The sequence below is a fragment of the Chiroxiphia lanceolata genome, chromosome 1 (genome assembly GCF_009829145.1).
Source record: "Chiroxiphia lanceolata isolate bChiLan1 chromosome 1, bChiLan1.pri, whole genome shotgun sequence".
NCBI classification, from domain to species: domain Eukaryota; kingdom Metazoa; phylum Chordata; class Aves; order Passeriformes; family Pipridae; genus Chiroxiphia; species Chiroxiphia lanceolata.
In genome coordinates, this window is record NC_045637.1 from 136678450 (window position 1) to 136696104 (window position 17655).

The following is a 17655-nucleotide window of genomic DNA, read 5'->3' on the forward strand; positions in this document are numbered from 1 at the left end:
TTTTAACTATGTACCTCAAAACTAATTGATTTTGGTAAATATTCACGAGCATTTTCAGAAAGTAGTTAAGATATGTGTAGTTACAATGTTAGATTCTGTTCCTTTGTCCTTTGACAAATCTTCTGACAAATCCAACATACTTTCCTTTTCACTCCTACACTCAGTTCTAAAGTGTTCACTACTTCTAGTTCTCTTCTGCCACCTTGACACAGTGATTCTGCATGAAACCTCTTCTGTTTACCATCTGCAACAGCTTTGTTACTGATGCTGTTTCAGTGTTGAGGACACAAACTGTAACAAAACTAGTCTGATCCTTTACTTTATCATGCTGTTTTGACTTCTTCATTGCTCCTTTAATAGAATTGCCTCCTGTTTCTTACGCCACTGTAGTGGCAATTAAATTTTATTATCATAAAAGCCAAGAAATATATATTATTTTACTCTTTAGTATTTAGCAATGGGACATATTTAGGACTACTCAGCTCTAACATAGATGGCACGTCACAGAGTAGCATGAATGTTTTTCCATGCTCTGAATTGCGAAAAAAAAACCCAAGAAATTTGCACTGAAGTTAAATTCTCATTTCCTTTGTTCTTTACCACAACTCACTCCTGTAATCTAGCAATGAAAATTCGGTAACAAGAGACAAAGATTCTTGAAAGAATGACTGACCTCTAGTTACTCTCGCCATGGGAACTACTGGCACCAACACAAACACTTACTATTTTGCAAAAATAATCAGGCAAGTCTGAATATGATGCAGTTAAATTCCCTTGACATGTCAAATGTAAATGGAAAAGCATATCCACATTCCACAATGACTGAAAATCTAAATGACAAAATGATTCAAACAACTTGCCGAGCTGATGTTATCTTGATTCTTCCTGACTCTCTCTATCTCAGGAGTGACACTCACAGCAGTAGCTTTACCAGGCTGCTCTCTGTAGTGAACCTATTATTTAACAGAATAAAATGGTACATACTGTTTCAGCTAAAGCAATATCTCATTGTTTTACATTAAAATATATGATATAAAAAGTCATCCAGGAAATAACTGAAAAGCTAAAATGCATTTGAGGTTTATTAAAGTTTATAAAACTTGATTTTCGAAATATAACCTTGATATTTTTTTTCTGTATAGGGTGCTTATTAATGTATTTCTGTGGATATATATAAACATATGCACACAACATCCTCACGTTTACTGGTCCTTGGATGTACAGAGACATATCTCATATTTGGAAAGGGGTTAGGCCACAAATAATGAAGTAAAGTCAAGCAGAGCAATGAAAAACTGAATTTCAGCAAGGTCCACTGCAAATGTATACTTGTCAAGACTCAGCAACTCCATAAGGTTTCCGTCTATGTTCTAAATTTTATACTCTACGTATTCAAAGGTGATTAAGCACAGAGAGTGCAATACATCAGACAACTGAATCCAGCATAAATTGCACCATGCATTTATTTAACTGTACTGTAGGAATATCCCCTTTATCACTTTTTAACAAAACACACTTGTAGCAATGATGCATTAACCAAATGCACACCCAAGGCCAGATCAGCATCTAAAGTGGATAAAAGATAAGATGTGGCATTGATGGACCAATCAGTCTATGTTAACCCTGGCCCAAATGCTGGGAAGTCAGATGTAGTAAACTTTTAGTAAGAGATTCTGGCAAGAGATTTATACCAATCTGTATAGTTTTTTGTAAAATTAATGTTTCCATACAACACTTTCTTTTAATAAGCTCTTTGGTTCATGTGATAAGGATAACTGTGCAGATACATTATATTCATAATTCTGCAGTGCTCTGTGGCAGTAATGCATGTATTGCTCAAGCAATACATGTCTTCCAACACAACACAGTTTTGTTATGTTCACATTAATATATTCCAATTGAAAAATTAATGTCTTAAACTAGCAAACTGACATTTTTAAAGGTAAACTGATTCAAGAATTAATGTTTCCAGAAGTAGCTGAAATTTAAGAATCTTCATTCAAAGCTATTCCAGTAACCTGAAGATAATTTAAACTTTCCATTGAAATTTGCATAAAACAGAAATTGGTGAAAAGTAAATGATGACGTAAGTAGGAAAACTATACAGACTGGCTTGAATCACTTGGGAAAACAGGTTTGTTTGAACAGAATACATTTTAGAAGACCTAGATCTATAAAAAAAAAAAAAAAATCCAGGATTTAACTTCGAGAGACAGAATTCTTGAGAATTGTGACTCAAAATTAATTCCGGTGAATGCGGCAGAAAACACTCCAGGGAAACACTGTAGCTATTTGTAGACTCATTAAATACAGCTGCTGATGGCAGCTCCCAGTGAGGAGAACAGCTGGTCTCTCAAAGACTCATTAACAGGGTACAATTTCATCCGTATAGGAAGGCAGTAGCACACTTCAAAAGTCCTTGCCGCCTTAAATACTAAACTCTTATAGAAAGGTTACTGAAGAACCAGAATGAGATAGGTAAGAGAGTAGAAGTTTGAGTACAACTGTACTAATTTTTTATAAAGCAAAGTAAAACAGATCTAGAAAGAGATATTCTGTTAAAAAAAAAAAAAATTGGTCAAGATTTTCTGTAAATATCCAAGACAGAGAACAGCATCTCAAGGATCTCAAAGGATTGCAGCCATTTCTTTAATCAAATATGTGTTTCTTCATGTGCCATTTCCCAAACGAAGCAATGCCTTTTCACAGTTGTTTCCTAAAAGAGGGTTTTCAAGTAATTCCATTACTTGAATTCAAGTAATTCTATTACTTGAATCCCAATACATTATAATACATCAGTTTCCCCCTAACTAGAGAAAAGGCATAGCTTCTGGAGGCAGAATTCTGTACTTATCCTGTGAGCTCAAAAATTATGCAAAGGATTAAACAAGAGCAACTTCCCATGCTGACATTCTCTTGATTCCTCTTGACTCTCTCCATCTCAGGGGTGACACTCACAGGTGTAGCTTTGCAGAGCTGTTCTTTGTATTGAACCTGGCAAACATTTCAGAACATATTACAACAGAGACTTCTGAGTAATAGAAATACAACAGTGTGTTAGGCATCATTAAAGAACACACTGCATTTGGATGGAAAATACCATCCCTTAATAATTGCCCACATCTTTCCACACAATACTTAGTACTCACTCTCTTGCAGTTCTATCTCAAACACAGACCAGTAATAGGTCAACAGGAATACTTCACTCTCGTTGTTAATCAAAGTGCAAGGCTAAGAAGTTATCATTTTACCATTAATTAATGAAATTAGACTTTGTGGACAAAGAGTAGTCTAGCACAAACACCACAGACATATTCACTGAGACATAAACACATTTAATAGAGCAGAGAAGAGTGTGCAAGCAATGAAAATGGGGCACACATTGCTAATATTCTTCTGGTTTTCCTTAACCCTCCTTAGTTCCGGTGGATCAGAAATAGTTGTTGCATGCCGAATTTCTTCCTTATATTTAATCTGCAGAATAGATATTACAAAATATTAGCAATTTAAAGAAGATATAGATAGGCACTAAAATACAACAGTTTATAATCTCTCCCTTACACATACTGCACAGCTAGACCACATCTACAAACACCATTGACCTGAAAAGGAACAGTTATATTTAATTTCTGAAACAGGCTGCTAGGGTCTCTAATGCATCTTGTTTGATGGAATGCATAGAGAGTGCATATAACAAGCCTAGTGTCCTAGAACACAGCAGGAATATTCATCACACGGGATTGTGGCTTTCTTCGTGATAATTGGGATGCTGCATATACTGCTTGGAGACTCACATCACTTTGACAACAACTTGGTCTTGCTATTATCTTGCTGTGGAGTCTACCAGTCCATCTCAGAAACCCAGCATTTTCACAAATGTGTTCCTAAAAGGGTGGATGATTGCAAAGTCTCATTCAAGTTCTTTAAAAACACATGCGGACACATAAGTGAGAATATAGATGTTTGGACAGATGATGCCCATGAAGACGCTGTCATATTTATTGTTGCTTTTGCAACATTTAATTTTCAACTTTCTTCTCCAAGAGGTGGTACTTCTGGAGAGTGCCTCATTTCTTAACACAGACAAAACAACTTGTTTTTCTCTAAGTTCATACTTGGAAGTTGCAGCTGCTTTGGCTGAAATTTATAAATAAATAAAACCACACCAGCCCAAAGCACAGACCAGGAATGGAAAATTTCAGTCCAGACAGTTTAGGACTGGCAAAAATACTAAAGCACTGGAAAAAAAGGATCTTTTAATAGAGACTATTAGGTAAGTTTAAGAATTGGCAGTGCTACTACTCCTTAAAATGCTTCAAAATGTCCATTACTTGAGTTTTAAACAGACCCCAGCTTTGTGGTGTTGACTAACATACCACAGGGGTTTCCTCATGGATTTCACACAAACAAAAACAAAAATAGAATCTTCTCCTGAAAGCCTTCTTCCCAGTGCTGTGTCCAGCCCTCCCTGCCCCTCATTATAAACACAATTTAAAAATTCCTTAGTTATTTGTAGCTTTTCACTTCAGATTCAGCTACAGTCCATGGTTCTGCTGCTTACTTTGAAAGTTCTGTGAGATCTTAACTCCAACTGTTTAGAAGGCTGCTTCTTCCAAACTAATCATCATAACAGGTGAGATGAGGTCAACCTCCTTGGCTGTCACCACCTTGTATTTTAGGATTTGAAAACAGAGCATTCTGATCTTTGTCTCCTATATATGTAATCTGGAAAAATCTGATCACTTTCAGAACATGATTCAACAGACTTTTTTGTGTGGTTGGTTGTACAGTGAGTGTTATTTTGGTTTGGTGTTCTGGGGTTTCTTTCACTGCAAATTTTCTTCACATTCTATAGTTTCATTTAGCTCAGAAAATAGTTATAATGCTGTCCTAAGTTCCTCTGGCTAAATTCAAAGATATACGTAAAATGTTTAAATCTAATGGATTCAAAATTGGTGTAATTTACCCTTCCTTTGGGACACCTGTAAATTACACAATATAATTTCCCTCTTACCGCGCAATATAATTTCCCTCTTGCTGACATATAATTTGAAACATTCTTGCACATTGTCTTTAAATTTGGCATTCTACACTTCTAATAAATATTATATAAGACTTAAGTAATTTCAAGTACACTACATGTAATAAAACACCTTTAGTAAAACATTACACACAGAACTAGCAAGGTAAAGGCCATGCTACTTCCATTATACTACTACAGCACTAATGCATTTTGTGTTTCTCTTGGTAGGTGTTTGTTCAAGTGTGTTTACTAGCATACTGATCAACCTTTCATTTTCCCCTCTTCACCCCTGTTTAGGACTTCTAAAACAGCAAGAACACTGTACACTATTTTTCATTTCACTTTGAAAGGTATTGTGAAAAAACATTAGAGCAAGACCACTCCCAATAAGTGCATGTGTGTGTGGGACTACTCTCAAAATAAATGCCTGTGGTAACTGGAAATCAAAAAACAAACAATCAAAGGAGAGAAAAAAAATTTAAAAACCACCCTCAAATGACATAAACCAACAGCTTCCCAACCAAAACCACTGCCTCAGGATTTAGGACACATGATAGCTTCCACTGTGACTCACAATGATAAGATGAAAAGTGATGTATGGAGCAGAGAAAAAATCCAAGTAAAATACAAGCTTTTCAAAATTTTATGGAAATTCCCTACCTGACCTTACTTTGGTGGGATATGCAGTGTTTACCAGTGCTCAGTAACCAAGGAAATTCTAGTAGAATAGGTGTCCAGGAGCCCTAATTTAGATCTCGACTAATATGTAAACACAACTTACTGTCACATCTATATATTACTTTCAAACTTTACTCTTAAAAAAAATCTAATCATCAGAAAAGTCATGTCACAAATATAAAAATGGTCCCAGAGGAGTCCACACCAAATATAACAAACAAGTGAACAATGCAGTTGAAAGGGTTTTCTTGCTTGGCAGTCATTTTTCTGCTTTTTTCCAAGTTTTTATTTATCAGAAGAGAATGTTCTACTTGAAGAAAAAACTCATTTTTATATTTTATTTTTAGTTGCTCGTTAAAGTGCCAAAGACATGGGACATCCACAGATAAACAACATCAATTCAAACCCAATCTCATCAGATCCACAAATCAACTTGTCATCAGCATGTAAAGAGGCACAAACTCTCCACCTTTTCACATAGCTCAAGTTTGGCTATAATTTTCCTCTTCTTGACATGCAAACTGTATCAAGTCCTACATGACACATGCAGACTCGACCAGAATGTTACAGATTTTCTTTTCTGTCGTATAGTATTTTTCTAAATTGCAAATACAACTGCTGTTCAGTCTGTCATATCAGGAGATTCATCTCCTGTTTCTCACCCTTGAAAGACAAAACACCTTCCTCAAATATTTCGTTAAAAGTTTTTCTTATTTTTTATAATGCTTCAATTAGAAACTCTACCTTTGGACATCGAAGAACTACACTAGAGATGAGCTCTATCTCTACTAGAATGGAGCTTTATATCCAAAACCTTATATTCTCTAAAATATATATCTCATTGGAATGAGATGCATAATACGAAAATGTAGAATTTTTAGTAAACAAGACGAAAATAAAACTGTCCACCATTTACTCACATAAGAATAATTAATGTTAATAGCACTTACTGAGCTAATATTCTGTTGATTTTTCTTTACTCTTTCAATCTCTGGAGTCTCTTTTACAGCTGTGCCAGCTCCTACTTCCTTCTTATAAAATACCTTCATTTTCCCAAAAGAAAAAGTAATTATAAGACTGTTAGCAACGCAAGTACAAGTTCTCATAAAAGGGTTGGGCAATTTTCCAAGTTCCAAATTGGTCTGACTATAAATCTTGCTAGGAAAGCAAATACTTTAATTTTTCATAAATCATACCAATTATCAATAACTACGATAACATTGTTTTCAACTGCAACCCAGATAATATATTCTCATTCTTAGACTGACCTCAGCATTTTTAAGTATTTGTAATGACAGTTTTAACCTTGGAAATAATATTAAAATTTATGTCATAATCTATAAACTTTTATAAATGTAACTTTTTACTTGAATAATTTAATTAATTTCAATTGAATGTGCATATACATGCAAGATTTGATTTTGGATTTTTAATCTTCAGATCTTAAAATACTGTGAGAAGTGAACAGATATTACTATTATTTCTAATTTCACAAACTAGAAAATGTCATGTTCATGATAAAATAACCAAAACAACCAGAGCTACAATCCAAGTCACACAATTTTTGATTTGTGGGTTCAAGTCAGAAAGCTGAGGACTGCATCTAAAAGCAAAGCTCCCTTCTGAAAAGATGCACATGCTCTTTATATAATTCTCCTCTATATTTCAGATACACATATTGTGTATTTCAATTGTTTCAGCAAAGGATAAAACACAAAATGCATCAGTAAAATCAATCATTCAAACTTACTGAAAGAGACAGTAAATAACTCCTCCACAGATTCCAAGTGTGGCTATAGTTTAAATAACCATGGAGCACCAGTTCATGCTGCAAAACTCCTAAAGAAGTTTTACTTGAATTTCAGTATTTGGTGTCACAGCTGTTGCCATTCCAGTACGTGTTTCCAGGCTGGTAGTGTAAAAAACAAGTCTGATCCTGGAGTTCATAAAATAAATCTCTGCCATTGAGTATTTCTACTTTTCTTAAACCAAGATTTATTTAACTTTTCCTATCAATAAACTTTAAACAATAAAAACATCATTCTTGATTCATTTCTCCTACTTTGTGGAAGTCCTCTGTAACCTAGGGTGAATACTACTGCCAAATATTCTGGAGGAGAGTGAATGTCCACAACTAATTTTTAAATATTCAGAAAAACTTTACCAATTTAGAAATTTTTTTACCATGTGAGAACAGAGACAGTTTATGAGTATGAACATGAAAGTTCTTATGCAACAACATGTCAGGTAGAAAGATTTATGTCATGGACTGAACTTTTCTACCAAATAGGGATTGGTAAAATATGTTGGAGACAGGAATTTTTCTATGAAAGAGATGACTGGGAAGTAAATATCCTGTTGTAAATCATCTGCCAAATGAGCTAGTGAGCTAAAAGCAGCAATGATCTTACCTGCACAGCTAGTCACTTTTTGTGTCCCTTAAGGCGGGAAAATACTTGAGACAAAATCCAAAAATCAGAAGACTACTGTCATAATTTTTTTTTTATATTAAGGCTGCTCCCAGCTATATCTTAACTCACTAAAAAGTAAACTACCTTTATAATCTAAACTGCAATAGAATGATGGAAGATTAAGACATAGAGAAAGAGAAAAAAAAAAGGTAATTCAATCACAGCTATAAACTGCTTTCCTACATTGGAGGATCCAGTTCAGAAACAGAAAATGGATAATCACAAAATAAAGCAAATACAAATCACCTCGAAGACAAAACATTTTATATTATCTAGTACACTAACAAAGAGTATAATTGTCAGCCTTGGCACTGAAGGCTCAAACTGGCCTTAAAGGGCTGCAAGGGTTTCAGATGCATCAGGAGCTTGTCAAGGCTTAAGCAGTGAAAGGTTATTACATGCCTGGTACCTAACTGTCAGTGAGTCCCCACTGCCAGACCCACTAAGGTCTTCTATTTGAAGAATTCATCAAAAGCTATCAAAGGCTGGAGCAGGCAGGAAAGCAGATCATAGAGGCTTGCTTGGATCCCCTCTGTTACAGGGAGTTTCAGTGTAGCATGTTAAGATGCCAGTGATATAAGAAATGGTGACAATCACCATCACACCATGCAGCAGAGCACCATTCAAAACCAGGAGGCAGCAGATCACAAGAAACAAAATGGGGTCAGTGGGCCTGTCAAGAGCTTCTATCAGAAAGCAGCCACAGAAACAGACCTGGGGCTCCTGGTAGACAGAAAGCTGACTGTGAGTCAGCAGTGCCCTGGCAGCCAGGAGGGCCAACCCTGTCCTGGGGGGCATCAGGCAAAGCATCACCAGCCAGTCGAGGGAGGGGATTGTCCCGTTCTGCTCTGCACTGGTGTGGCCTCACCTTGAAAACTGCGTGCAGTTTTGGGCACCACAATATAAGACAGATATTAAGCTACTAGAGAGTGTCCAAAGGAGGGCAATGAAGATGGTGAAGGGCCTTGAGGGGAAGCCGTGTGAGGATCAGCTGAGGGCATTTGGTCTGTTCAGCCTGGAGAAGAGACTGAGGGAAGACCTCATTGCAGTTACAACTTCCTTCTGAGGGGAAGAGGAGGGGCAGGCACTGACCTCTTCTCTGTGGTGACCAGTGACAAAACCCAAGGGAATGGCCTGAACTTGTGTCAGGGGAAGTATATTAGAAAGAGGTTCTTCACCCAGAGAATGGCTGGGCACTGGAACAGGCTCCCCAGGGAAGTGGTCAGAGCACCAAGCCTGACAGAGTTCAGGAAGTGTTTGGATGACACTCTCAGGCACATGGTGTGACTCTTGGGGATGGTCCTGTGCAGGGCCAGGAGTTGGACTCGATGATCGCTGTGGGTCCCTTCCAACTTGGCATATTCTGTGATTCTGTGAAAGATGTAGCTTTCAGCTGTCCTCATCCAAAGGAAGAAAAAGAGCAGGAAGACATTACAGGAGTGACCACCACCTAGAGAAGCCTCAAACAGTTATCTTCTCTGCTTTCCTGGCAGGCTCTTACTCCCCTGCTGATGCCACAGCTGTACAGGATAGCTGCAGGCAAACAGCTCTGAGAGAAACTGAGCTCATACTTCTGAGAGCTGGAGAAGCTGCAGATATCTCTAAGTTAAAGAACAACATCTGTGTCACATAATACTAAAATATTTAAGTAACCTATATTCCTTTCCCTCAAATCACTGGTTTCATTAGTATTACTTAGTCTGTCATAAAAAGCAGCCACTAACTGGTCTTTTGTTCTGGAAGCTAGATTTACTCCTCTTCTCTGTTATATTACAAGCAAAGGCAGAATTACAAACAGTAGAATTAATGGGCCCAAAAAGGAAGTGGAATGTAATACATCCCAAACTGGGCAATTTTAGAAACGTAAGCTCATAATTTATATTTAGAGATATACTGAAACTTAAATCTAGCATAAAATTTAAAAATATACCCAGTGCAACATAAAATCATTAGATATATATATTCATGAAACCCAATCTGTTCTAATTTTATAACCAAATCTTGATGTACAGTACATATGATAGAAAACAGATGAAAAATCTTATATGCACATTAAGAAGCCTTAGATTTTTTTTTTCCTTTTAAATAAAGTACTTCCTGGGGCTTGATGGAAAAAGAAAAAAAAAAATCTTCATTTAAAAATAACTGTGGCTTGGCAAGGTAGTATAAGTAGTTTAGAAATTCAAAATAATAGTGTCACACCTAGAAAAGCTGAGTATTTTTTTAACTGAAAGAAATGAGTGATACAGCTTTTGCCAGGAAGTTATGCAAATGGCACAAAGGACGTTTATTCATAAGTTCCTTATTCGTGCTGTGGTACAAGAGAGCCTATTTAAAATGAAAAATATCTGAAAAGTTACAAGCAAAGAGAGAAGCACTATTACTCACTGAACTGATGTTTTCTGAGTATTTCTTATCCTCTTCCATCTCAGGAGTGTCAGGGACAGTAGAATAGTTACAGAGCATCTTTCCGCTTCATCTTTGTACATTTTCTGAAAAATAATTTTAAATATCTATTTCTTTCTTTGGGGCTGAGGATATCAAAAGTACAACAAAAGATGCCTATTGCTGATGAGTCTCCTCATCCCTGTCCAGTATTTATTTCAACCTCTCTCCTCTATGATGTTGTTACCATTGCCTGTGCAGGACACCCAACACTGCCCCCACACTAAAAATATATAATATACATATATATAATATATATATATCCTCATATATTATATATCCTCATATATATTTTCTCTTTACTGTCAGGATATATGTAACATATCATTAGGTAGTGTAAAAAGAACTACAGGTAGATGTAAACAAGTAAATTCAATTGTCATGGTATAACAGGCCTAGATAAAAATAAGAGTCAGGTAGTTAAGACATTTACTACATGTAATTAACTTAGTACAGGTATGAAAGCCTCTACAGAGCTACAGAAGAAGTATTTTGAGCAATGTATGTCAAGCACTTAATCTTACACAGAATTAAACATTCAGCCTTGACCATGTCTACCTGGATTGCTATTTCTGAAGCCCTTTGACCCATTGTATTTTTGGAGTACATAGACCAACTTGCATTCCTTTTCCTATAATTTCAGTCTCTAGATCCTTTTATATCCTTTCTGAAGAAGAAATAAAAGGTAAAAAAAACCCATAACTAATACTACAATTCTCCATACATGCTGTCTTCAAAGCTATTCTGATAGTACTGGTCAGACTTCAAAAAAAATCTCTTCAATTTCTTAATTATTTTTTTGTGCACTGCTTACATCTTTTAGCCTAAGAATGTTCAAGAAGATTTTATGTTTTTAACATCTCATTGTGTTTTACTTCCAAAGTAATCTTAAAGCAATTAACTGTGTACTCACCTGGCTGACAATTTCAGAAGCTTTTTTGGCTCGTTGTATATCAAGGGTATCCACGCTCACTTCCATTCCCTTTCCTTTAATTTCTTTCTCCAAGTCTTTCTTATATTCTTTCTGAAAATAATAGCATTGGAAATACATCTGACAGTCAAATTCTTAATTTTTTTCCCAATTTAATCTGTGCAATTCCACTGAGCAGCATTCACAAAACACCTAATAAGTATTGATTCAACAGTACTAGTTTTGTAGAATCTATCCATGTGACACCCACACTGTAGCTGCTGACAGGCTAAAAAATTCTTTTAAGAGACTGCTCACTTCAGCTCTGATGTAGCCTTTCACATCTATCCGTCTTTCCACTTTTGGCAGCTGCAATCACAGACAAAAGGAAGATGAGATTTTCTTCCCTCTGCCATGCTTTGGAAGACTGGGGTCATGAGGTTTTAGCATCTCTCTAACTCCTTCTATCATTTGGCCCTAACTAAATCAGTAGTTATTTCAACCTAAAAGCAGTACAGCCCACAGCAACCGAACACACCCCAGGCCAGGCATAACTCATGAGGAACAAGAACAAGCTGCAAAAGATGATGGAAAATCAAAGTTCTGGGAAGTCTTAACTTTCTCTCACTTGCTGATTATGCAACTTTCAGATTCCGTGCATTTCGACAGATCAGCTATTTGGTTAAATCTGTGGTATCGCTACTGCCTAGATTGGTCACCACCTGGAATTCTCAACAACAGTAATTTGTTGCATGCTGTCAAATGGAAAGCTTGGACCAGGTACAGTACTGACCATGCTTGCAATTTCCGAAGCTTTCTTGGCTCGTCTTATCTCAGGGGTATCCGGACCAACTTCCATGCCCTTCCCTTTAATTTCAGTTTCCAGGTCTTTCTTGTATTGTCTCTGTGAAGATAAAACTTATACATTATATTCACAGTATCCAGAGAGTTAAAGGTAGATTTTTTTCTTTTTTTGCAAAAGAGATTGAAATTTAGGATTTAGAGTCAAGCAAAACTCTCAGATTAAGGGCCACAACTCTCAAGACACTTGGTAAGCTGTTGTCAGAAAAAAAACCATAACAAACTACAGGAGGAAAACTTTTAGAAGGTATTCACTAACTGTACAAATCTCTACCACTGAAATTTTAATGAGGCAGAGAGTGGGAGGAAATCAGTCCATACAGCTTGCTACAATTATCCTCTAAAGTAAAGGGGGAGTTTAGCTCTGCAAAACATAGTGTAATAAGCTGGTACTTGATGCCAGCCTAATTGAAACACATTTTCTTTTAAGAAAATATTTTATTTATGAAAAGACTACTACGTTAGAAATTTAATACCATACAGAATTGCTTCCAGTGAACTTCCAGAGGAGGAAGTTGTAATTTATTCATTTAATAGGTCTTTCCTGAACCATAGCCATTAGGCAAGTAGCAGTACTCATCTGTGATTGCTCCTTTTTCCTCACAACATAAATTATAAATAACCAATAACTTGAAAACAAAATGAATATTTCATCTTCATCTTATACAAGCAAGGATATATTCCTTGTTCATCAGCAAATATATTAAAATACTGAAATATTGTATACTAATTACCCTTTTTTTATTTAAAAAAACGTTCTTAGCCAGTGCTATTCCTATTACTACAGTAGTAATCACTCTTTTTCTATTCTAGTTCATCTCTGCCTGTGGAAACCTTTTTTTTTCAAAATAAATACATATAATTAAAAAATTTTCCTTAATTTTCTTGTTTGATAATTATTTTTTAGGTTGTGCATTAGTTAGAAAAAAGGAGGAGAATATTTTTATACTCGATGCAACAGTCTGATCACTTACAAGATCAAAAGCAAAAAGATTTTCAGTCTTCCATCTCTATCTCATTCTGATATGGACATAAATGTGATAAAACAACTCTTTACTTTGCAAACTATAGTCTTTTGAAAAAGTGTAAGTTAACCTGTGGGAAGACATCATCCCTCAATTCCTCTCTGCAGCAGTGGGATGGCAGATATTTCCTCAGAGTTTCATATTGTGTAAAACACCAAGGGAAAGATAATCCTGGGAGTTACAGCTATATATTCTTGCACTTCTTTACAGTGGTCAGATTGGCCCTATGCATGTCATCCCCTCTGGCTTTTATGGCTAAGTATGTATATGTGTGCAAATAAACATATATATATATATATATATATATATATATACACGCATACATATATATACACACACACACGTGTGTATAAAATGAATAAAATGCCCAAAGGCATAACGTGCAGCATGAGCTTAGTCTTCCCTCTTCCCTCCCCACACCCTCCAACCCTACTGCTGCTTCACAGAGACAGTCTTTGGAAGACCACCCTGAGGAACTGATGCATTCAGAAAGCCTGTTCTAAACAGACAAGTCTGTTCTAAACAGCACAGTTCTAAATGCTGTATCCATTGACCTCACTAACAATCTCCTTTAACCTTTTAATTGCCTGAAAATCTGAAACCTGAAATATTTATCCTGAGTTGATTTTTATCCAGAGCTTTACTATATTTTTAAAGCAAAACAGAAATAGCCTTAGTTTCAATACTTATGTATTTCATTGTAGATTATGTAAAAATTTTTAAAAAAATTTAATCTTCTCGATTGAGTTTAATGTAAAAGGTGAACCCTCTGTGACATTAATAACCTTGACTAGCATAACATACCTCATTCAGTATCTGAGCAGCATTTTTCACTCTAATCAAATCTGGTGTATCTTCAAACACTGTCATTCCTTTTCCTTTCATCCCTTCTTCCAAATCTTTTCGATATTCTTTCTAAGGATTAAAAAAAAAAAAAAAGAAAAAATAGTGAAAGAGGTTTCTCCACTTAATATTGCGTGCAAGATCTTGAAAAGAAATGCCACTTATTAAATGTCTGAAGGGTCTCTTTGAAATTTCTATGAAATATGAATTAGCTGCAGTACAGATTTCAGAGTTAAAATAGAATTGGAAATTGTGAAATCAAAAGGTACAACACTGAAAAAGTGAAAAAATTTTAAAGTCGTCATATATTTTGTTGTGCTCTTGAAAACCAGCCCTCCCTATACAGAACTAGCACAATGTTTAGGGGCCTTGACTGTCTTCGGACAGACATTTTTACTGCAGTAGTATTTTCTTTCTGCAGATCAATATATGCTGTGCTGCAGTTTTTACCTCTGTTCCAATAATGGCACCCCAATCAGGATGGATTCCCTGAACAACACACTAGGACCTGTTAAAACAACTGCTTGACAAATTGTAATGTAGAAGCAATATTCCTACCATATCACTCCTGTGCCTTTTAGACACTGCACTGATATGATCTATCAGCATTCAGCAGCCGCAGCCTCCAGAGTACTCAAATGTTCAATATAAAATTCATAGCACACCAGAACCTGCCCACAGACATTTGGTTGTTTTTCCTCTTCCCAGGTCCTAAAGAGCTGATGTAAGCCTACTGAAGTTCAAGGTCTTTAAGTTTTGTATGGATTTTTAATTGCTCCATCTCCAGGTGAGGATTAGGCTTTTTTAAGCAAAGAAACTAGAAGAACATTGAAGAAAGTATATATCAGAAGGATTTACACAGACATGAACTAATACTCCTAATTATGTATTAAATTTCATAAGTAGCAGTCTGCACCTTTATCTTCCATAAGCTCTTTATTTAAATAAAAGGAAAACAGGTATTTTTAAAGAAGCTTCTTTTGTCATCACAAGCATGTCCCACAACAAGCAGGAAACAACTTCTATTAATTTAGAACTATTTAATTCATCTGTCTCTTCTGAAGGAGTTGTGAATGTGGTTCCAGAGAAGAAAGTTCATGTTGTTACATGAACATAGGAAATATGTACAGAATTATCTACAGTGGGAAGGCAACAGAATAAGCTGGAACATAGCTGACACTTGGCGGGGGGGGGGAGAATAAGAAGCAATTTAAAAACTGATTCATTTTTCAGTAACTTCTTGTTGTTCCATAAATTATCTATCTAAAGTTTATTATGAACCTTAATGCAAAGATACTGAGCTACATCCTTGACTATGAAGAAATACATAATTTTGCTGAATTGTGAAAGATAATAATTAATTTGACCTGTGTAATCTTTGGGTTTGGAATATATTCCTTGAATATGGATATAAAACCATACAAAATTCATGCAGTTTTGCATTAAAATATCATTCCCCTTTGGCTTACAAGCATGGTTTATTCCCTAAGTAATGAGTCATAAAACTTGAGGAGGTAAGAATTAGGGAATATCTTAATGCATACAGCACTATGGAGAGAAGCTACATCAAAATTTTCAAACATGAACATTTATAGCACATTACAACTATGCCTGCAATAACGACTTCTGTGAGTATTCAGCAAGCAGATTAAACAAAATGACAGCATTTGCATTTTTCCCTAGTGAGTAGGTATACATGAGATGTATGCACAGAATGGTACTGCACAAACTAGACCCAGCTTGAGACTTGCTTACCTGACAGCCAGGCTTATCAGAATAAATTATTTATTAGAGGATGAATAATAAAGCAAATCTGAAAAGAAATTTTTTTCTTTATCCATATGAATGTTAGCAGACTGGGATAAGTTGTATAAACAGCAAGGAAAGGAACAAGGTTCAAGGGTTTTTAATTCTAGCATCTTTATTTGTTTGGGTAAAAAAAATCAGTTCTTAAAACAATAAATACAAACAAGGTACTGTTGGCTTCCAGATTCAAAGGGAGGACTATCAGCTCTGCTCTTCTCTCCAGCGTTCTTAGCTCTTCGAAATTTGGTCAATAGTAACGTACTCTGACAGAACCAACCAATACTCAAAACTAACATGAAACCTCTTCTGAATAACATAAAAAAAAAGAAAGATAAGGATTCTCAGTATGGAAAAATTATTTTTTAGTAAGGAACATACAACTGAGAATATTTGACAATCTTAAGAGAGGGATATAGAAAACCTGTACCATCTACCAAAATGTACTTAAAGCAAATACGTAATGTCACGCTATTATGGAATTTTGGTCTCTTTATTTTCATCCATAACATGTGATAGATAATTATTTCAATTAACTTAGTTAAAAGTGACCATACACCAAGCATCCATATCCACAACAGCATTATAAATGTGAATAATACTCAAAAGGAAAATCCATCTGGATGCCAAACAGAATCCTTGTTTTGCGTTCGGTGGTGAGCCTTTTTGCTCTATCACAACTATTCATACAAATTGATGTGAAGCATCTTATTCATGAAGTGACCTGTATTCAGCTGGTAACTTTAAGCTATTCAGCACACAGCAGTTGTAGTGATGCTGCGCTATGCTCGTACAACTTAACAACAGCAAAAAATCCTTACCTCTTTCAGAAGGTTAGTGACTGCTTTATATGCAACTCTGGGGTTGTCTCAAATCCAGGAGGGTCTTCCCTTGATCCGCTTCAAATCTTTGCGATACATTTCTGTGAAGCAAACCAATACTTAGTGGTACATACATACATAGACAATTCCAGCATATTTCAGAAAGAACACTGTAACACGCACCCAGAACATTACCGTCATAAGATTCATCACACTAATAAGCACACTCACTTATCCATTATCAGCTAGATTAGCTTATTTAGACAATAGCCAATATAGAAATATGTGTGGGTATTTCCAAGAGACCTGTTGAACTTTAACTCGACAAAACAGTTTGCTTGGGAGGGAAAGAACGAGACAATGGCAACAAGGCTGAAAACACATTAAAGTTCTACCAAGAGGATGAGGTCATCTGTTTCCATGACACAGCAAAAGTAATGGAATCAAACTGCAGCATGGGGGACACTCTTGCTCAGGATGGATGGTGAAGAACTGGACTAGATTGTCTGAGAGGTCACAAAATCTCCATCATTTGAATTTTTTTTAAAAAGTCAGAAAAGCATGGCCTGACATAGGGCAGCCAGAGCTGTTCTGGAACACTCCTTCCCCATTGCTGAGGAGCACGTTAAGGCATGGGGTTGGTCTGGGTTCTGTGGCTTCACTCACTCACATGTGAAGAGCGTGAGAACCATCCCTCATAATGACAGAATTAAAGGGAAAAGTTAAAAAATTAGTAATCTCTGATCTAGATGACCTCAAGCTTCTTCTCAATTAG

At 35.9% G+C, this 17655-nt stretch overlaps 1 protein-coding gene across 1 annotated transcript in view; it reads right to left on the reverse strand.

Annotated features, from left to right (window-relative positions):
- The window catches only part of NEBL (nebulette), a 138130-nt gene that overhangs the window by 37103 nt on the left and 83372 nt on the right, over positions 1-17655 (reverse strand). Inside the window, 10 exon segments of the mRNA XM_032683620.1 lie at positions 861-953; positions 2902-2994; positions 3382-3474; positions 6652-6744; positions 10561-10643; positions 10646-10664; positions 11531-11641; positions 12321-12431; positions 14218-14328; positions 16881-16981. Of these exon segments, the coding sequence (XP_032539511.1) occupies positions 861-953; positions 2902-2994; positions 3382-3474; positions 6652-6744; positions 10561-10643; positions 10646-10664; positions 11531-11641; positions 12321-12431; positions 14218-14328; positions 16881-16981 (908 nt within the window).